The sequence below is a fragment of the Aquarana catesbeiana genome, linkage group LG02, assembly GCF_042186555.1.
Source record: "Aquarana catesbeiana isolate 2022-GZ linkage group LG02, ASM4218655v1, whole genome shotgun sequence".
NCBI classification, from domain to species: domain Eukaryota; kingdom Metazoa; phylum Chordata; class Amphibia; order Anura; family Ranidae; genus Aquarana; species Aquarana catesbeiana.
Window position 1 is genome coordinate 594,292,951 of NC_133325.1, and position 23,574 is coordinate 594,316,524.

The window sequence follows — 23,574 nt, forward strand, 5'->3', positions numbered from 1 at the left end:
ATGTACTCGGCATAAGATCATCTTTTTTATTTCATTAACCACTTGTCTACTGGGCACTTAAACTCCCCTCCTGCCCAAACCAATTTTCAGCTTTCAGCGCTCTCACACTTTGAATGACAATTACTCAGTCATGTAATACTGTACCCAAATACATTTTTTGTCCTTTTTTTCATATCAATAGAGCTTTCTTTTGGTGGTATTTGATCACCTCTGGGCTTTTTATTTTTTGCGCTATAAATGAAAAAAGACCGAAAATTTTGAAAAAAAATGCATTTTTCTTAGTTTCTGTGATAAAATTTTGCTAATTATTAATTTTCTTCATACATTTTGGCCACAATTTATACTGCTACATATCTTTGGTAAAAATAACACAAATTAGTGGATATTATTTAGTCTTTGTGAAAGTTAGAGAGTCTACAAGCTGTGGTGCAAATCATAAAAAATTGATCACACTTGATGTACTGGTGGCCTATCTCATTTCTTGTGACCCAAACAAGTACAAATACCCCCCAATTGATTCCTTTTTTGAAAGTAGACAATCCAAGGTATTTAGTAAGATGCATGGTGAGCTTTTTTATGTTGTCATTTTTTCCCACAATTCTTTGCAAAAATTAAGATTTTCTTTTTCCCCCACAAAATTGTCATTGTAATAGGTTATTTCTCTCACATGGCATGTATATACCACAAATAACACCCAAAAATACATTCTGCTACTCCTCCTGAGTATTACGATACCACATGTGTGGGACTTTTTCACAGCCTGGCCACATACGGAGGCCTAACATGCAAGGAGCACCATCAGGTGTTCTAGGAGCATAAATTACACATCTATCTTGTTGACTACCTATTACACTTTTGAAGGCCCTGGAGCACCAGGACAATGACACGTGACACTGACGTGGCACTGATGACACTGATGTGGCACTGATGACAGATGGCACTGATACGTGGCACTGATGACAAATGGCACTAATACATGGCACTGATGACAGATGGCATTAATACGTGGCACTGATGACAGATGGCACTAATACGTGGCACTGACAGATGGCACTAATACGTGGCACTGATGACACATGACACTGATGACAGATGGCACTACTATGTGGCACTGATGACACGTGGCACTGATGACAGATGGCACTGATGACAGATGGCAATAATACGTGGCACTGATGACACGTGGCACTGATGACAGATGGCACTAATACGTGGCACTGATGACAGATGGCACTAATAAGTGACACTGATGACACGTGACACTGATGACAGATGGCACTGATACATGGCACTGATGACACATGACACTGATGACAGATGCCACTGATACGTGGCACTGATGACATGTGACACTGATAACAGATGGCAAGTGACACTGACAGGTTGCACTGATGACAGATGGCACTAATATGTGGCACTGATGACAGATGGCACTGATGACAGATGGCACTTATACGTGGCACTGGGGACAGATGGCAGTGAGGACAGATGGTAGTGGTGATAGATGACACTCACGCTGCAGCGGGTTCACTCTCCCTCCTCACACGCTGTCTTTGTGTGAGGAGGGAGAGCCGACTATGAGAGATGATCTCGTATGTTTACATACGAGATCATCTCTCATTGGCACTGCCGATCATGCTGTAAATGGCCGCTGTGATTGATCGTTTACAGCGTTCTGTGACTGGCTGTGTCCAAGGGACATGGCCAGCACAGAACTTCCCAGATGCACGCCCGCGGGAGCGCACATCACGGAAGTAAACAGGAGGATGTCCAGGGACGGCCTCCCGGCAATTGGCGTCCGCGCTGTAGCCATCTTTCAGCTATAGTGGCCGCGAAGTGGTTAAACATTTGTTGTGTGTTTTAGTGCACTAAAATAAAAAAAAGTGTTTTTTTTTCAAAAAAAATTGCGTTTGAAAAATCTCTGCACAAATAATGTGTGAAAAAAAATTGCAACCCCCACCATTTTAATCTGTAGGGCCTTTGCTTTAAAAAAATATATAATGTTTGGGGGTTAAAATAATTTCTAGCAAAAAAAAATATATTTTCGAAAAGTGCCTGAAAGAGCTTGGTCTTCAAGTGGTTAGAAGAGTGGGTGATGTGTGACATAAGCTTCTAATGTTGTGCATACAATGCCAGGATAGTTCAAAACCCCCCAAACGACCCCTTTTTGGAAAGTAGACACCCCAAGCTATTTGCTAATAGGCATGTTGAGTCCATGGGATATTTCATACTTTGCCACAAGTTTCGGGAAAATTACAAACTTTCTTTTTTTTTTTTTTTGCATAAAGTTGTCACCAAATGATATATTGCTCAAACATGCCATGGGCATATGTGGAGCTACACCCCAAAATGCATTCTGCTTCTTCTCCTGAGTACGAGAATACCACATGTGTGAGACTTTTTGGAAGCCTAGTTGTGTACAGGACCCCGAAAAGCAATCACCGCCTTCAGGCTTTCTAAGGGCGTAAAATGGTGATTTCACTTCCTCACTACCTATCACGGTTTCGGAGGCCATGAAATGTCAAGATAGCACAAAACCTCCACAAATTACCCCAATTTGGAAAGTAGACACTTCAAGCTATTTGCTGAGAGGCATGTTGTGTCCATGGAATATTTTTCATTTTGCCACAAGTTTCAGGAATTTAAACTTTTTTTTATTTTATTCTTTTTTTTTTTACACAAAGTTGTCACTAAATTATATATTGTTCAAACATGGCATGGTTATATGTGGTATTACAACCCAAAATACATTCTGCTGCTTCTCCTGAGTATGGGGATACCACATGTGTGAGACTTTTTGGGAGCCTAGCTGCGTACAGGACTCCAAAACCAAGCACCGCCTTCGGGCTTTCTAAAGGCGTAAAATTGTGATTTTACTCCTCACTACCTATCACAGTTACGATGGCCCTGAAATGTCCAGATAGCACAAACCCCCCCAAAATGACCCAATTTTGGAAAATAGACACTCAAGGTATTTTCTAAGAGGCATGGTGAGTATTTTGCAGCTCTCATTTGTATTTGAAAATGAAGAAAGAAATAAAAATGTATTTTTTTTCTTTTTTCAATTTTCAAAACTTTGTGACATAAAGCAAGATCTACAAAATACTCAACATGCCTCTCAGCAAATAGCTTGGGGTGTCTACCTTCCAAAATGGGGTAATTTAGGGGGGGGGTTGTGCTTTCTGGGCATTTCATGGCCTCTGAAACTCTGATAGGCAGTGAGGAGTGAAATAAAAAATGTACGCCCTTAGAAAGCCTGAAGGCGGCGATTGGTTTTCGGGCCCTGTACATGGCTAGGCTCCCAAAAAGTCTCACGCATGTGGTATCCCCATACTCAGAAGAAGCAGAAGAATGTATTTTGGGATATAATTCCACATATAACCATACCGTGTTTGAACAATATGTAATTTAGTGACAACTTTGTGTAAAACAAAACAAAAAAACAAATTGTAATTTTCCCAAAACTTGTAGCAAAATATAAAATATTCCATGGACTCAACATGCCTCTCAGCAAATAGCTTGAAGTGTCTACTTTCCAAAATGGGGTCATTTGGAGGGGGGGGGGGGTGTTGTGCTATCTTGACATTTCATGGTCTCCGAAACTGTGATAAGTAGTGAGGAAGTGAAATCACCATTTTACGCCCTTAGAAAGCCTGAAGGCGGTGATTGGTTTTCGGGCCCTGTACACGGCTAGGCTCTCAAAAAGTCTCACGCATGTGGTATTCCCATACTCAGGAGAAGCAGCAGAATGTATTTTGTGGTGTAATTTCACATATAACCATGGCATGTGTGAGCAATATATAATTTAGTGACAACTTTGTGTAATTTATTTATTTTTTGTCATTTTTCAATCACTTGTGACAAAAAAATAAAATATTCAATGCTCTCAACATGCCTCTCAGCAATTTCCTAGGGGTGTCTACTGTCCAAAAAGGGGTCATTTGGCGGGGGGTTTGTACTGCCCTGCCATTTTAGCACCTCAAGAAATGAGATCATAAAGTCATAAACAGTCATAAACTAAAAGCTGTGTACATTTCAGAAAATGTACCCTAGTTTGTAAACTCTATAACTTTTGCGCAAACCAATAAATATATGCTTATTGACATTTTTTTTTACCAAAGGAATGTGGCTGAATACATCTTGGCTTAAATGTATGACTAAAATTGAGTTTGTTGGATTTTTTTTATAACAAAAAGTAGAAAATATCATTTTTTTCTAAATTTTCTGTCTTTTTCTGTTTATATAGCAAAAAATAAAAATCACAGAGGCAATCAAATATCATCAAAAGAAAGCTCTGTTTGTGGGGAAAAAAGGATGCACATTTTGTTTGGGTACAGCATTGCATGACCGCGCAATTACCAGTTAAAGCAGCACAGTGCCAAATTGTTAAACGTTCTCTGGTCATTAAGCAGCCAAATCTTCCGGGGCTGAAGTGGTTAAAGTGACATTCCTGTCCTTGTCAAGAGCTTCCTGACACAGGTGGGCCCAGGGGAGCCAGAGGTGTGGGATCACATGACCAGAAATGAGCAGATAAAAAAATTAAACTTTTTTTTTTACACAGGTTAGACAGGATAAGAAATTATACTTTAATTAGTGTTTCTGACTCTTAGATCAAACAAAATGCAATATCTCCATTTATATGAAAAGATATTAGGCAGATATGCACAGGTCTGACATAACTACAGGTTTGATCACTTTTGTTTTGTTTTCTCATTAGTGCCAACTTTTCTCATCTCACATATTTCACAAAAGGTACGATAGATTAAAGTGAATTGACTGACACGTTTTCTGTTGAAGACATTCTTTATTCTAGACTTTTAAGCAATCTATTTAACGTCACAATCTATCAGACAGCACATGGAGATCACTGACATCTTCCATAGTGGAGAGGGTCTACTTTCCTAAAGCCTTCCAAAAAACTGCTATTATGCTTACCAAAAATTAAGAGATCTATTTAATGTTAAAGTTGTTGTTAAATGTAACATAACCCTTCTTAAAGGCTATAACACTGACAGCTGCTGTTGCGAAAAAGGCAGAATATCCCAAGAATCTTAGTAAACCTTGAGAAGAGGGCAAGTTTCTTTCCAAAAATGTTGTTGTGATTGGCAGGGCAGGAACATCCTAAAGAGAAACATGTAAAAGGTTACTTTACTAAAGAAATGTATTTGTAACCACTGTAGCATGAGTGCCCTTCTAAATAATCTATTTAATGTATACATTAGTTTACGGCTAGGCTGTCAAAGTACATAGACACATAGTTATTGCTGATGTTTGCTGCAATAATTGATCAAATGAAAGCAAAATCTATCTGGAGTGGGGGCACTTTTAAAGAGACACTGCTCTAAGGATACATATCTTTGTAAATACATGTACTATACTTTCCAGTATTGCCTCAATTTAAAGGAATCTTTGCTTTCTTGCAGAACGAACAGTGCTGGTAGACCCTTGGGGGTAGAGTTGGATTCCTGTGTCTACCTTCTGCATCCTGTGGTTATACCTGCCAGTTGCTACGTCAATAGTGTATCCCTTCAGAGCTGCACATTTGTGTGTTCCTCCAAAGGCACACATCAGTGTTATCGAACGGTAGCTAAAGGATGGAACCACAGTGAACAGTGGGGAAACAGACATTTCAGAGTATCTAACTCTGCACGACAGCAAATATTCCATTCAATAGAAGTCTTGGGCCGGCCATAGACCGTTCGAATCTGGGCCGGTTCAGCAGAGACCGGCTGAGATTTGAACCATGTACAGGCACGCTGAATGTACCCATGTTCATTGATTAACTTGGATACAACTAGCCTGCCTTATTTTACATACGATTATCACTAGCTGCTGGTATAACCACTAGCAATAATCACTGTCTTCTTCTGGTGAGGATGGCTTTCCCTGTCGGGAGAATACAATGGCTTGGCGGGAGAGATTCCCCTGTCAACACTGTCTGTCGATGGGGGAATCAACCCGTGGTTGAAGGAAAGAAATTTGCTTTGTGTATGGCCTGCCTTACTGGTAGGTATAGTAAAATAAACTTAATAGCCAACTTAAAACATTCCTTTTTTAATGCTTAATTGTAGTGTTTTTTTCCTTTCCATAAATGATGTGTATTCACTAGCAATGTGCACTTGAACTTGCTAGAACACTTAAGTAATCCAGGAACAGTTAATTCCCTAGCACAGTCCCCACCCTCCTTGCATGTCATATGCCCTTCCTCTTCTGGTAGTGTCCAATTACTCTCTGTTCTAATCCAGCTCCTCTGCCCTTCCCTTCACCTCCCCACATAACTTTCTATGTAATTACTGTGGACGAGTGAAGAGGAATACAATAGTGTGTCATTTGAGTGACAGTTCTGAGTCTGCTGGGGTTGCTAACATCACTTCAAAGATGGCGGTGCCCAGTAGCAGTACCAGGGCTTTTGGGTACCTACATAAGGGGAGATTTTACAGGTAAATGATATGCATGTATAATATTAAGGTAAAATTGTTGTTGAAATTAAAAATCTAGCAACATAATCTTTTTAATGAGAGTGTCTCTAACCGACCGGCTCACGCAGAGATACTGCGGCACAATTGCTCTCCTGGGCAAAATCCTGTATGGGTACGTCCTTCCCCTTAGTGGCCGCCAGAGGGTGCACGCCGACAGAGGCGCGCGTGGTCGCTGTACGGCGGGGGACCCGATGCGTGTAGCCGGTGGGCACAATTGGCACCGACCACGCGCGATCGCATGCACGAGCGCCAGCATGGGGATTTGTGTGTGTAAACACACGAATCACTGTGCTGTCAGGGCAAAGGAGACATGTCGTTTGTTCATACTAAGTAAGAACAATGATATGTCTCCTCCCCTAGTAAGTCACATCCCCATACAGTTAGAACACACATTTAACCCCTTCCCTGCCAGTGACATTTATACAGTAATCAGTGAATTTTTATAGCACTAATCGCTTTATAAATGTCACTGGTACCAAAAATGTGTCAAAAGTGTCCAATCGGTGGCCGCAATACAGCTAAAAAAAAATCGCAGATCACCGCCATTACTAGTAAAAAAATAAAAATGCCATAAATCCTTCCAATAGTTTGTAGACGCTATAACTTTTGCGCAAACCAATCAATATACGCTTATTATGTTTTTTTTAACCAAAAATATGTAGAAGAATTTATATTGGCCTAAAATGAGGAATAAATTAAAAAAAAAAAATTGGGGGATGTCTATTATAGCAAAAAGTAAAAATGTTTTTTTTTTCCCAAAACTGTCGCTCTTTTTTTTTGTTTATAGCGCAAAAAATAAAAAACGCAGAGGTGATCAAATACCACCAAAAGAAAGATCTATTTGTGGGAAAAAAAGGACACAAATTTTGTTTGGGTACAGCATTGCATGACCACGCAATTGTCAGTTAAAACGACACAGTGCCAAATTTTAAAAAAGTGTTCTGGTCGGGAAGGGGATAAAATCTTCTGGGGCTGAAGTGGTTAAAGACGCTACTGTCACCCGTGATCAGGTGATGGCTAGCAGGATATTTACTTATGAATATATGCCTAATGGACATGTGCCTAGAAATTCAATGAGATTGTCTGCTACTTCGCAATAGCTAAATTATTAATTTGATTTATAGCTCTTGATCTTACAAGTGTTCTGTTTAATCCTTATTTCCCTGTTTAATCTTTATTTCCCTTCTTAATTAATTACCAAGTGACTTAATTGGAGAGACAAGCATTGACTTGGAAACAAAGAGAATTAAACTTTAAAACAATTACCTTACAATAAAATGACGGATGTGCCATCAGTTATGGTAGCAGTATATTAGAACGTTTATTGATCCTGTGCAACCCATTGTGAGTATTCAGCCTTGATATATTTGATATGAATAGACACATTGAAAAGGCTAATACTTCCAAGAAGATATACTAACCTAAGCTTGTTTATTTTCAGTAGGAAATTACATTGTGTGTGGAGTTATTTACTAGTAGTCAGAGTGGAACAATTTTGAATGGTAACATCTAAAGCTCTGATTATATGTATTTTAAGCAGAAAATGTTTACTAGGGAGAAGAAGAAATTACCCGGGATTATAACTTATATTTAACATATATATTCTGAAAAACAGTGAATGTGTTCTTGGACTATGTTTACAGAATGTGTTTATTTTTGTTCAGCAACACTTGTGTTATGTCCAGGGGCATTGCTAGGATTCTGGAAGACCGAGGGTACCCCTGGACACATGCTTTAAAAAATACACACACATTTTGAAAAATACTGTACAGTGGGAAGAGAATCCTTTTAATTTATCTTTAAGGGTGACATGAGAAAAACACGCATAATAAAAGCCCCTGAAATGTATGCTAGGGAAATGCCTTTAAGCTGTGGTGTTACAGGACAGAACAATTTTCACAGACAGTGTCAAAGACACTGTATTCTGGCATTTACATTTAGCTTGGTTTAAATATAACAGGAACACCCCAATATGATTCATATACATTTCATATACATTTGAAAAAAAGGTAGGTAGTTCTAGAAATTAGAGTGTATTATTTGAGAGACTGCAGCCACAAATATTGTACAGTGGCTGGACACTGCAGCTCTAGATGTCAGCAAGCATCAGATGCCATCTGGAGGTGCAAAATGCTACACTATACCTACCCCAGAGGGTCTGAGCCCTACTTTGCTTAAGCTCTTTTCACTGTAATCCCTTTCCTATACACTCTAGTGGAAATTTCCTGACCTTGGTTTTCCCAGAGTGGTAGATTCCCATCCACAAATTGTTCTTTGAATTGTTTTTTTTAATCTTTTTTTTTTCATGTAGTTCTAGTTATTTTTCAGTATTTTTTGTATTCATGCAGTGGATAGACTTTAAGCAGCACAGGCTAGGCACATCTATAGTCCAGCTTTACCAGAATAGCATTTCAACTATGTCAGTTGTACTTTATTTTTATATGTATTTCTTTATAGTCAGGACATTGGGGGCATTACTGCAAAGGGAAAACCTATCTCTCTATATATATATTTTACACTCCTCATAACACTGAAGAAATTATACTTTGCTACAATGTGTCAGTGAGTGTGAGTGTACAGCTTGTATAACAGTGCAAATTTTCTGTCCCCTCAAAATAACTCAACACACAGCCATTAATGTCTAAAACACTGATAACAAAAGTGAGTACACCCCTAAGTAAAAATGTCCAAATTGGGCCCTAAGTGTCAATATTTTGTGTGGCCACCATTATTTTCCAGCACTGCCTTAACCCTCTTGGGCATGGAGTTAACCAAAGCTTCACAGGTTGCCACTGGAGTCCTCTTCCTCTCCTCCATGAAGACATCACGGAGCTGGTGGATGTTAGAGACCTTGTGGTTCTCCACCTTTCCTTTGAGGATGCCCGACAGATGCTCAATAGGGTTTAGGTCTGGAGACATGCTTGGCCAGTCCATCACATTTACTCTCAGCTACTTTAGCAAGGCAGTGGTCATCTTGGAGGTGTGTTTGGGGTCGTTATGTTGGAATACTACCCTGCGGCCCAGTCTCCGAAGGGAGGGAATGATGCTCTGCTTCAGTATTTCACAGTACATGTTGGCATTCATGATTCCCTCAATGAACTGTAGCTCCCCAGTGCCAGCAGCACTTATGCAGCCCCAGACCATGACACTCCCACCACCATGCTTGACTGTAGGCAAGACACACTTTTTTTTTCTCCTCACCTGGTTGCCAGCACACACGCTTGACACCATCTGAACCAAATAAGTTTATCTTGGTCTCATCAGACCACAGGACATGGTTCCAGTAATCCATGTCCTTAATTTGCATGTCTTCAGCAAACTGTTTTCGGGCTTTCTTGTGCATCATCTTTAAAAGAGGCTTCCTTCTGGGACGACAGCCACGCAGACCAATTTGATGCAGTGTGCGGCGTATGGTCTAAGCACTGACAGGCTGTCCCCCCACCCCTTCAACCTCTGCAGCAATGCTGGCAGCACTCATATGTCTATTTCCCAAAGACAACCTCTGGATATGACGCTGAGCATGTGCACTCAACTTCTTTGGTCGACCATGGCGAGGCCTGTTCTGAGTGGAATCTGTCCTGTTAAACCACTGTATGGACTTGGCCACCATGCTGCAGCTCAGTTTCGGGGTCTTGGCAATCTTCTTATAGCCTAGGCCATCTTTATGTAGAACAACAATTCTTTTTTTCAGATACTCAGAGAGTTCTTTGCCATGAGGTGCCATGTTGAACGTCCAGTGACCAGTATGAGAGAGAGCGATAACACCAAAATTTAACACACCTAATTCATTAATGGCTGTGTGTTGAGTTATTTTAAGGGGACAGCAAATTTACACTGTTATACAAGCTGTACACTCACTACTTTACTGAAAAAATTGAAAAAATGACACTTTGCTACAATGTAAAGAATGTGAGGGGTGTACTCACTTTTGTGAGAATATATATATATATATATATATATATATATATACACAAACACATACATACATATACATACACACACAGTATATCTATTGTATACACACACACACAAACACTCACATATATACATAAATCACCCATTTATGTTCCTGCCTGACCTAAGAGTCTAGTCTGACATTCTTGTTCATATTCATAATAAAATAATCCATCCTTGCAGTAGCCCCCCTCATACTGCATGTGTTTAATGCTCATTTTGTCTAGGGGCAGAGGATTAAAGTATAAATACCTAAAGCATAGGTTCACCTTTTTATTAAAACATTCTAAATGCACATATTTATGCTGGTAAAAAATGTGCATTTATTATTTTTTAAAACTGGAGCCTGCAAACGATTACACCTGTGATCAGCAGATTGCGGGTAAAGTGTCAGGCTCCTGCAGACACTGCCTACAGCTCTGTGCCTGTACCTCTATATGGCTGTCATTGCAGAGCTGTAGGCATGCTCTGATAAAAGTCTTGTATGGATTTTGGGGGACCCCACACCGTTTTCTTTTTCAGATTTTGGCAGTGGGGGACCCAGCACTGTTTTTTCTTCTGAATTTTCTATTGCTGGTATTCTTTTGTTTACATTTCAGCTCTCAGCAGGGAAGCCTGCTGACAGCTGATAAGTCATCAGTTGTTAAGAACATGGCGGCAGTCGATCTGAGTTCGAATCGTTCTGAAAATCTGGAATCCATTAGAAAACGAACAAAATGAAATTAAATGAATTTCAACTAAATTTGTTACTATTTAATTTGGAGATTCGGATACATACAGGGCTCCCAATAGGTGGCTGCAGAGTGCATAAAAAGTATGGGGTTGAGGTAGTCTTATCCTTGTCGAGAAGGGGACGTTCTAAGCCTGAAGGGCTGCTACCCTCCCAGGCAGCCCAGCTGAAAATCTGTCTGTGTTCACCAAGGTCCACAGCTTCTGCTGATTTGGGGGGAGGGTCTACTTGCTGAGACTTGATGCAGTTATACAAGGGCTATTCTTCTTGGACTGGAAGATTCACTAAGGAAAGTCTTCAGATATTGGAAGATGGCATCCAAATATCCAGGGACACTGTGTACAGACCTGTATGCAGGACCTTGGTATCTACAGTTGCAACAACTTGTGTATTAGGGCTAAAGTTTGCCTGGCCTGGGACATTGCATATGGTTTCTTAGTGCTGTCCATAGCTGAGACTATCACCGAAGAAACTGTTCCAAGGAGTAGCCACATAGTAAAGAGTGTCCTTATTGCTACTGCTCAGGGTTCTGGAGCATCCCACAGCTCTATAAGTTCTATTAATGTTATTCAGCAATACATTTAAAGGCAACCCCTAGACCAGTGATGGAGAACCTTGGCACCCCAGATGTTTTGGAACTACATTTCCCATGATGCTCATGCACTCTGCAGTGTAGTTGAGCATCATGGGAAATGTAGTTCCAAAACATCTGGGGTGTCAAGGTTCGCCATCACTGCCCCCTGAGCCTTGAGGGTGATTGTTGCCACGTGCCTGGCTGCTGCTGCCCTAAACTGGAGAAATAACTCCATGGCAAATCAGCAGCCCTTTTGAGGGTAAGCACTACATGTATATGAGGACACGACAGGGGGTTGTGATGCACCTGGGGAGAGGGTGTGGGGGGGGGGGGAGATTTGGTTTCACAGTGTTTTTCATTTATTTAACTGATACCCAAGACTGACAATACGTGTTTCATTGAAACCCAGTACTGGCAATATGTATTTCATTAATACCCCAGGATAGCATTTTTTGAATGCAAAACATCTAAATGAAAAACCTTTCTTATATTTTTACTTACAGGTATTCAGGAATAGGTGTAGCTCTGACCTTGTGACATTTCCATAAGGTCCAATTAAAAAGCTTATTACAGTTGAATTTTCCTATGTAGTAATGCTCCATTGTTTCATTGTATTCTCTCCCACTCTTTTTCTCCTTCTTTCATACTAAATGATTTAGCAAAAGTAGTAAATGTTTTTTCATACCTCAGACTCCGGCTCAGGCACCCATATTTGATCTTCACGAATTAGTCCCATTTTGCACATAACCTGTAAATGCATAACAAAGCCAGACATTATATATCAAGCTAAAATAATAGAGTCAATGTATATATAAGATAGATAGATAGATAGATAGATAGATAGATAGATAGATAGATAGATAGATAGATAGATAGATAGATAGATACACACACACATACATACATACATACATACTGTGTATATATATATATATATACTGTATATATATATATATATATATATATATATATATATATATATATATATATATATATACATATACACAGTATCTTTTTATTTTGGTGCGGGGTTCCCCTTAAAATCCATACCAGTATCTCACAAAAGTGAGTACACCCCTCACATTTTTGTAAATATTTTATTATACCTTTTCATGTGACAACACTGAAGAAATGACACTTTGCTACAATGTAAAGTAGTGAGTGTACAGCTTGTATAACGGTTCTTTTTTTCAGATCCTCAGAGTTCTTTGTCATGAGGTGCCAAGTTGCACTTCCAGTGACCAGTATGAGAGAGTGAGAGCGATAACACCAAATTTAACACAACTGCTCCCTATTCACACCATTCAGACCTTGTAACACTAAAGAGTCACATGACATCAGGGAGGGAAATGGCTAATTGGGCCCAATTTGGACATTTTCACTTAGGGATGTACTCACTTTTGTTGCCATTGGTTTAGACATTAATGGCTGTGTGTTGAGTTATTTTGAGGGGACAGCAAATTTACACTTTTACAAGCTGTACACTCACTACTTTACATTGTAGCAAAGTGTAATTTGTTCAGTGTTGTCACATGAAAAGATATAATAAAATATTTACAAAAATGTGAGGGGTGTACTCACTTTTGTGAGACACTGTATTTATATATATATAAATATATATATATATATATATATATATATATATATATATATATATATATATATATATATATATATATATATATATATATATATATATACACACACACACACACATACAGGCGGTCCCCAGGTTACAAACAAAATAGGAACTGTAGATTTGTTCTTAAGTTGAATCTGTTTGTAAGTCGGAACAGGTACATTTTTTAAGTGTAGCTCCAGCCAAAAAAACTATTTTTAAACTTTGTGGATAGCATGGGGAAGGGTTAACACCCCTCTAATGTTTGTTTTGCTGTCTGTGCCCCTGTTCAGAAGATTTAACCTCACTTTCTGTCCCAATGACAATTGGATTTTGAAAATTTGGGGTTGTTGTGGAAACAAGCCTTGGTGATAAAACATCAGTGGAGACACCTTTTTCCTATTATAACTCTTACAGGAGAGAATTTCCCTTCTTAGGGGTAAATTTCCTCTCACTTCCTGTTGTCATTTTTGTAAATAATTTATTATAACTTTTCATGTGACAACACTGAAGAAATGACACTTTGCTACAATGTAAAGTAGTGAATGTACAGCTTGTATAACAGTGTAAATTTGCTGTCCCCTCAAAATAACTCAACACACAGCCATTAATGTCTAAATTGCTGGCAACAAAAGTGAGTACACCCCTAAGTGAAAATGTCCAAATTGGGCCCAATTAGCCATTTTCCCTCCCCGATGTCAGGTGTTAAATTTGGTGTTATCGCTCTCACTCTCTCATACTGGTCACCATACAGCGATTTAACGGGACAGGTTCCACTCAGAACAGGCCTCGCCATGGTTGACCAAAGAAGTTGAGTGCACGTGCTCAGCATCATATTCAGAGGTTGTCTCAATGACGTATGAGTGCTGCCAGCAATGCTGCAGAGGTTGTAGGGGTGGGGGGGTCAGCCTGTCAGTGCTCAGACAATACGCCACACACTAAATCAAATTGGTCTGCATGGCTGTCATCCCAGAAGGAAGTCTCTTCTAAAGATTATGCACAAGAAAGCCCGCAGCTTGCTGAAGACAAGCAGACTAAGGACATGGATTACTGGAACCATGTCCTGTGGTCTGATGAGACCAAGATAAACCTATTTGGTTCAGATGGTGTCAAGCATGTGTGGCGGCAACCAGGTGACAAGTGTGTCTTGCCTACAGTCAAGCATGGTGGTGGGAGTGTCATGGTCTGGGTCTGCATGAGTGCTGCCGGCACTGGGGAGCTACAGTTTATTGAGGGAACTCACTTTTGTTGCCTGCGGTTTAGACCTTAATGGCTCTGTATTTTGAGGGGACAGCAAATTTACCCTGTTTTACAAGCTGTACACTCACTACTTTACATTGTAGCAAAGTGTAATTTCTTCAGCGTTGTCACGTGAAAAGATATAATAAAATATTTACAAAAATGTGAGGGGTGTACTCACTTTTGTGAGATACTGGTATGGATTTTAAGGGGAACCCCGCACCAAAATAAAAAGATGTCGAGAGCCCCCCCAAATCCATACCGGATGCTCATCTGAGCACGCAACCTGGCAGGCCGCAGGAAAAGGGGGGGATGAGAGAGCGCCCCACCCCCCCTCCTGAATTGTACCAGGCAACATGTCCTCAACATGGGCAGGGTGCTCTGGGGTCCCCCCCAAAACACCTTATCCCTTATCCCTATATTGATGGGTACAAGGGCCTCTTCCCCACAACCCTTGCCCAATGGTTGTGGGGTCTGCGGGCGGGGGCTTATCGGAATCTGAAAAACCTTTTAACAAGGGGGCCCCCAGATCCCACCCCCTTCTTTGAAAATGGGTACATTGTACCCCTACTAATTCCCCCCAAAAAAGTGTCAAAAAAGTAAAAAATGACACAGTTTTTGACAATTCCTTTATTTAAAAAAAAAAATGTCTCGTGATGTCCATTCATCTTCAATTGCAGCGTCCAACGGTCCCAAGAAAAAAAAATGGAAAAACTCTGCCTTCATAGAAGGCGTCCCCGCGACTGCCGGGTTTTTGCTTTGACAGCTGTTATATAGGCAAGAGCGTGGTCACCCGGTAACTGGGTGACCCCATCCCCTTCTGACATCATGTGACATCACATGACATCAGAGGGGGCAGGGCCACCCGGTTTACATCACCGGGTGGCCCCGCCCTCAGCTATATAACAGCTGTCATCGCGAAAAGGCTGCAGTCGGCGGGACGCCTCCCATAGAGGTGGAGTTTTTCTGTTTTTTTTTCTCGGGACCATCAGCGCCATGATTGAAGATGAATGGACATCGCGGGACACTTTTTTTTTTTTTTTAATAAAGAAATTGCCCAAAACTGTCTCCTGTCATTTTTACTTTTTTGACACTTTTTGGTGAAGCGGTAGGGGTACAATGTACCTGATACCCATTCACATGGGGGGCGGGATCTGGGGGCCCCCGTTTTAAAGGGGGCTTCCAGATTCCGATAAGCCCCCCGCCCGCAGGCCCCCACAACCACCGGGAAAGGGTTGTGGGGATGAGGCCCTTCTTCCCATCAACATGGGGACAAGATGTTTTGGGTGGACCCCAAGTACCCTCCATGTGACCTGGTATGGTTCAGGAGGGGGGGCGCTCTCTCTCGTCCCCCCTTTTCCTGCAGCCTGCCAGGTTTTGTGCTCAGATAAGGGTCTGTTATGAATTTTGAGGGTACCCCCACGCCATTTTGTTTATTTTGGCATGAAGCTCACCTTAAAATCCATACCAGACCTGAAGGGCCTGGTACAGATTTTGGGGGGGACCCCCACGCCATTTTTCTTTACATTTTGGTGCAGGGTTCCACTTAATATCCATACCAGACCCAAAGGGCCTGGTAATGGACTGGGGGGGAACTTATGCCATTTTTTTCAAGGATTTGTATGTATATTGCTGAGATTCAGCAATACATTACAGCCGCGAGCTGTAATTACATTTTTTCCTTTAGAAATTTCATTTTGCTGCTCGTATTCATTACACTATATACGGGCGCTATAAAAGAAGCCTAACATAGTGTGGGGCTTGGACTTAGCCCCCTGAGCCATGATTGGCCAAAGGCACCCTGCCTTTGGCCAATCATGGCTCTCACAGCAGAGTGCGCTGTGATTGGCCAAAGCATGCAGGTCAGGTGTTCCGCGGGCGCTCGAATTTCCCATGAACACCCATAATGTTCTAAATTCGGCGAACACCCGACGTTCGACTCAAACTTCGGCTCATACCTACTCTTTAACAGAATACCACCATCTTGGATGTTTGGAGGCCAATTATTTTGCTCTTAAGTGATTTTAAGTGTTTTTGTACACGTATACAAATATAATTATTTGTATTGCAGCTTTCCTTGTGGATGGTATACATCATTGTTTATTTTGGAATATATATTGCATTTTTCTGTAGTAATTGCGTAAAGTGTACACAAGCTTTTTTTTTCAATCTGTGTTAAATCCTCTGTATAATTTGTTTTTCTTAGTACCTCTCTGGCTGCCCGTTCTCCAGCTTCTATAGCACCTTCCATGTATCCACTCCATTGTGTTGCAGTCTCAGTACCAGCAAAGTAAACCTTTCCAACAGGTTTTCGAATCACACTAAAGTTACAAAGACATAATATGTATTCTGGGAATGTTCTCTTGGGTGATAATGTAAATAAATATTAAACATCAGAAACAGCTTGTTCACATATAGTGTGGTCAATGGTGTTTTTCCACAGCAGTCTTTGCTAGGGCACATAGAAAACAATATATGGCTTTGTAGCCCAGAGGTGCAGTGCAGTGAGCTGCAATAAAATGCAGACATAAAGCACAGTAAAATGCATATCACTGCAAAGCAGCCCAACACACTGTGCTCATGTGCGCAGACATGGATGAAGTGTCACTTTGTGCACTTTAAATAAATATAAAAAGAAAGATAAAAAAAAACGTAAACAGAATGACGAGTTGAAATATGCATCACCAAAACCCACCCCCACCCCCAAACAACGGTAGCTCACTGCAGCTAAGAGGTGACAAGCAAAGCATTTCGCATGCAGTGTGAACAGGCCTGAAAAGTCAGTGTTTAGGTTTGATCACCACCACATATAAAATTCCACCTGGTACAGACATTAAAAGGAGTTTGATTTTTCCTTTTATAGAGTGCAGCAGAAAGATAGCCTTGTCAAAACAAGTATAAAAAATATTTAGGAGTAATCTTGCTAGAAACGGTTCGATTTAACAATGTTTTCACCCCATGATTCCAAAAACTTTCTCCCAAGATGCACACATTTTTCACATACATTTCAATTAGAGAAATGTGTGAATCTTGGATGAGTACATTAATAAAGAAATCCCCCAATAAGCTAAAATGGGATATTTAGGTTATGTCTAAATCAAAATGTCAAGTTACAACTCTCAACACGCACCGCACTAAACAGACAGTTCATTGATGTCTAAACTTTAAAGTAATGTGTATATAATGGTGTGCTTATTCAATTAGCTATAGCTAAGTAAATATTGAACAAAAATTTATAAACTTAGTGAATCAAAATAAGTAACAAAATAATCCAAGTGAACAAAAAAAAAAAAAACAAGTAAAAATGATGAGTAAAAAAAAGAAGTTCAAGTGCAAAAAACATGGAAATGACTGCTCAGTCCATATCGTAATTTGTAGAGAGAATTTTTTTTTCCAGTAAAGCAAAAGATCAAACAGCAACTACCCTGCCACCAATGAATAGATTGGCCGCTCACCTCCATAAGGTCAGAAAAAGCTTTAGATCTCAATGGATAGCTGCTCAGATCCCACTGTATAGGCTCCAATCCGTCTGCATAAACACTCCAATATCATGCCTCTTGAACAAACATCACTCAGAGAGAGCAAAAATACCCATAGCACAATATTGCCAGTAAAATATATAAAAAATGTATTCAATACCTGCTTACATAAAAGTTTGGTGACATCCGTAAAATAAAATATAGTAAAAATAGGAGTAGAAACGCAATTGCCTCCTCACCACACTTCCGTACTCTGTGGACACCGGAAGTGATGTCACAAGGTTCCACCCAGTGGCAATGTTGCGCTACATTTTTGCTCTCTCTGAGTTTCATTCGTTCAAGAGGCATGATATTGGACTGTTTATACACACCGATTGGAGCCTATACAGTGGGAATCTGAGCAGCTATCCATTGAGATCTAAAGCATTGTCTGACCTTATAGTAATTCCTGGAGGCAAGGAGCCAATCTATATATTGGAGGCGGTGGTTGCTGTTTGATCCTTTGCTTTACTGGAAAATTTTTTTCTCTCTACAAATTAAGATATGGACTGAGCAGTCATTTCCATGTTTTTTGCACTTGGACTTCTTATTTTTACTCATTTATATTTATAATTTTTGTTCAATATTTACTTGACTATAGCTAATTGAATAAGTGCACCATTATATACACATTACTATATTCATGTTATTGTTCTGAGTGCACTTTTAAATGGCTGCAACTGTTCGCTTCATTTGACACACTGTTATCTGAGTTTTGTTCACATACCACCGCGCTAGTTTCACAATATACACTAAACTTTAAAGTGTAATAGATGTTCCTCAGGAATATGCAAAACAGTTTCTAATGATAGTAAGTTCAGTTTTTTAGCTGTGTAAATTAAATCTGTTGCGCATATAAGGGGGGTCAACATCGGTTGACTGATAGCACCTTGTTGATCCTGAACCTGTCCTTCTTGCATGAGCCAGGCACCCACCTGTTGTTTTAGAGAAACTATATTTGTGTCAGATTTCTGCCAGCCCGAGGCCACACACATATTCCTGGCCTGAAGTCTATTACCTGGAATAAATAAAATTCCAATACAGTTTCATTTTAACTGCTTTACTGCATAAACATCACTCCGGCCCAATTCTTAGATTGCAGTAAAATGCACAGTACACAGTTACAGTCTATTGAGATTATTCACTCAGGGTGTCCTTCCTCGCACACAAGGGAGATTCTCCATAGGATCCACTCTACACCAAGCCATAGGACCCACTAGACAAGGATCAAGGGGGTCAAGGTTTCTCTGTCTGCTCCTAAGTGTCCTCATTCTTCACACTGGCAGTTCAACCCTGCAGGGGGCTCTTTTGATAAGCTCCAGCTTAGCACTACATCTCTGCAGGTCAGTGGTGTCCCTATGTACCCCAAGTGCACTGGACCCCACCTGCAGCTGGAATATATATAAACACTATCTCCACCCACTGCATCACTACAAGAGGGGCAACGATTAAAGTGCTCCAACACCTGCCAACAAGCACCCATTCTCCAACAGATCCTTTTAAAAACCATTTGAGTAATATTGCTAAACTGGTAAACTTTGTGTAAAGGGTTGGTATGTTCCTTTATGGAGATAGGAAGATCTTTTTTGAGAATGGATGTTCAAGGGACTTAATCTACCCGGATGATAAGTATTGTATACAAACGTTTGCATATTCTTGTGGAAGATGTTTTTGGAGAAAACATTAAACAGCTGGAACACATGACAAATCAGTTAATAATGTTGTTAGGATTATCTTGTGCTAAGATTTGTTTTTATTTGGCCCTGGTGCTACTAGCAGTAGTGAGTATGTATTTTTGCTAGGGGTAACAATAGTGTACTGTGCGTTTAAATTTGTAAAATATATACTTTCTCTGGTCAGATCCCTCATTTTATTGGTTACCCACGATGACTCAGTATATAAAACAAACATGTCTAATATATGCTAAATAATCAAACTAAGTGAAAAAAAGCAATTTGCCTTAAAAAAAAAAAAAAAAAAAAAAAAATCATGTGTTGTATATCCTTTTTAAGCATAGTTTCAGTCTTTAGAAAAAAACTATTTTGCCAGCATGAAGCCTTTTACTAGAACCTTCATAGCTAAAAGCACTGGTGGAATATATATATTTGAAATAATGGTTGGTTGATGTAGTAGGAGGAAATATTTTCCAATGTACAATTGACTTTCTAACAAACTATATTGTTCCACTTAAAGCACTTTACCCCTGCTCCACCGATCGATAAGTGCTGGATTCAAGCAGCTTGCTACCCACTTCACAGTCATAACCTTTCAACAAAGAAAAAGAAGCCGCTCTCCATCTCAAAAGTCTGCTATGAAGATTTATTGGTATTCCGCTGTACAGAGGTTGTTCCACCTGCTACTCTGCCCTCCAACGCTAGAAGTGTGAAACTGTACAAATCTACTATTAAGGGCTTGACAGAGTGGAACGCGTTAGTGGGCATAGGAGCAGAGCAGGTGGAACACCCTTTGTACTGGAGAATACCAATAAATCTTCATAAGAGGCCTTTATGATTGAGATCTGCTTATTTTTCTTTGTTGAAGGGGTATGACTTTCTAATATTCCTACAGAAGATCAGAGGCAATCTAGTCAACCAGGCCTCTTCTAGATAAAATGGCAGCTAACTTAGAACAACGCTATTACCTACTGTTCATTTTCTCTACTATTATGGACAGTTTTCAAAACTGATTTCTTTTGCTTGGTATCACAAATAATGAGAAACAAATACTGTTACATCTGTGGGAATGATCAGATTGTAGGCTTCTTAATCAAGGTTTGTAGCCAATGTTTTTTTCCATATAAATTATAATGTCTATAGAAGACAACTAAATTCAAAACATGGTCATATTGTTACATGTGCATGTGAAGTCAAATACATTGTACTTTTCCTGCTAATGGTGAAATAACAGGTGGTATACTATATGTAAGTGTATTAACAAAGGATAATGTCTCGCTAGAACATTTAAATTGATGGATATGTCAATCTATGGAGACAGATGGCACATAGCCAAGCATATTAACAGAGATTAGCTATAGCATGTACTGAGTAACATACACTATTACTGAATAACTTAAGCAATCAAAACAACACACAGAAATGTCTTAATATTATTGTTATTACTAGCAACCAGTAGCAACCTGTCTATTAAGGGCACACAGGCTGGTCTCCCCTATCAATGCCGCCGCCACCCCTATCCATGCTTCAGGCCCCTTTCAGGGCGCCGGGCACATGAATTATAATGGCTGGGGTGTTTTTTTGAAGCACCAATTAGAGCCAGAGGGTCTAATAGGCTTCGAAATAGAGAGGACTCCGGGCGCAGAGAATTGCGCTCGGAACCCACCCAGGTGTGTTAAAATAGCAAATTAATATTTACTATTCTTACACTGAATCGCCTCTCCGCCAATCAGGAAGCGTGGGTCTGAGACACGTTTCCCGATTGGCCGAAAGGAGAAGCGTTCTGATTGGCTGCCAAGCAGGGAAAGAAGAAGCGGCACATGATGCCCGCGGAGGAAAGTTGGGGAAGCCGCCCGTGATTGCCTGCCATGGATGAGGTAAGTGCAACGACAGACCTGACCGTAACTTTTCATTTTAGCAGTATTATGTGTGTAATGTACTAACTAGCAGTCATGGGCAGAACTTTTCACTATGAAGCATTGATGCATAATGTGATGATCACCACATTAAAGACAATATCACCTTCTCTTATGAACCCATTGAGCCTCTATACCAGTGATGGCGAACCTTGGCACCCCAGGTGTTTTGGAACTGCATTTCCCATGATGCTCAACTACACTGCAGAGTGCATGAGCATCATAGGAAATGTAGTTTTAAAACATCTGGGGTGCCAAGGTTCACCATCACTGTTCTATACATATCCTTGTACATGGCAATGGTTCTCATGTTAAGCCCCTGGATACCTTACTATGGCAAGGGGGTTGGCCCTATCTAAACATAGGCTCATAATGACACTAGGGAGGAGCCGAACACCCCGGTTCGGGTTCGCACCAGCACATGCGAACAGGCAAAAAATTTGCACGAACAAGCGAACACCGTTAAAGTCTATGGGACACGAACATGAAAAATCAAAAGTACTCATTCTAAAGGCTTATATGCACGGTGACGTAAACGGATGACCCCGCCTTCCTCTGACATCACGTGGCATCAGAGGGGGCGGGGTCACCCGTTTACGTCACAGGGTGGCCCCGCCCTCAGCTATATAACAGCTGTCATCATGAAGAGGCTTTAGTCAGCGGGAACCTCCCATGGAGGCGGAGTTTTTTCCGTTTTTTCTGGATGACTGGATATTGTTTTTTTTTAATAAAGGACTTGTCCCAAATTGTCAACTGTCATTTTTACCATTTTGGCACTTTTTTGGTGAATGTGTAGGGGTACAATGTACCCGATACCCATTCACATAGTGGGGGCCAGGATTTGGGGGTCCCCTTGTTAAAGGGGGTTCCAGATTTTGATAAGCCCCCCCACAGACCCCCACAACCACCGGGCAAGGGTTGTGGGGATGAGGCCCTTGTTCCCAAAGCACCCTCCCTATGTTGAGGGCATGTGGCCTGGTACGGTTCAGGAGAGGGGGTGCTCTCTTGACCCCCCCTTTTCTTGCAGCCTGCCAGGTTGCATACTCAGATAAGGGTCTGAAATGGGTTTTGGGGGGGACCCCTACACCATTTTTTTTTTAATTTTGGTGCAAGGTTCCCCTTAAAATCCACACCAGAAATGAAGGGCCTTGTATGGATTTTGGGGGGACCCCCACGCATTTTTTTTTTTTACATTTTGGTGCGGGGCTCCCCTTAATATTCATACCAGACCCAAAGGGCCTGGTAATGGACTGGGGGGGGGGCATGCCGTTTTTTTCAATGATTTTTATATTGCCAGGATCCGACAATTCATTACAGCTGCAAGCAGTTTTAAATTACTTTTTTTCCTTTAGAAATGTCATTTTGCTGTGGTATTGTTCTAAACATGGGAAAAATGTGCTACTTTACAGGCATACTAAGGACACCCCCCAGGCATGATATTTAAATGAATATTTCATTTTTATTGTTTCACTTTAGGCATTATTAAAATCACTGCACTTGAAAAAACTGCAGTTTTTAAAACTTTTGTTTGCATTGATACATGTCCCCTGGGGCAGGACCCAGGTCCCCATGCTTTTTTTTTTTTCAATGATTTTTATCTATATTGCCAGGATCCGACAATTTATTACAACTGCAAGCAGTTTTAAATTAGATTTTTTTTCCTTTAGAAATGTCATTTTGCTGTGGTATTGTTCTAAGCACGGGAAAGATGCACTATTTTACAGGCATACTAAGGATACCCCCAGGCACGATATTTAAAGGAATATTTCATTTTTATTGTTTCACTTTAAGCATTATTAAAATCACTGCTCCTGAAAAAAATGCAGTTTTAAAAACCTTTTTTTGCATTGATAAATATCCCCTGGGGCAGGAC

At 40.4% G+C, this 23,574-nt stretch overlaps 1 protein-coding gene across 1 annotated transcript in view; it reads right to left on the reverse strand.

The window, feature by feature from the left end:
* Positions 1–4,784: 4,784 nt before the first annotated feature.
* The window catches only part of LOC141128787 (amine oxidase [flavin-containing] A-like), a 160,332-nt gene continuing 141,542 nt past the window's right edge, over positions 4,785–23,574 (reverse strand). Inside the window, exons 13-15 of the mRNA XM_073616285.1 lie at positions 16,804–16,915; positions 12,423–12,485; positions 4,785–5,121 (exon numbers count right to left, since the gene is read on the reverse strand). Of these exons, the coding sequence (XP_073472386.1) occupies positions 4,951–5,121; positions 12,423–12,485; positions 16,804–16,915 (346 nt within the window). The 3' untranslated portion in view covers positions 4,785–4,950. The remainder of the gene's footprint in view (positions 5,122–12,422; positions 12,486–16,803; positions 16,916–23,574) is intronic.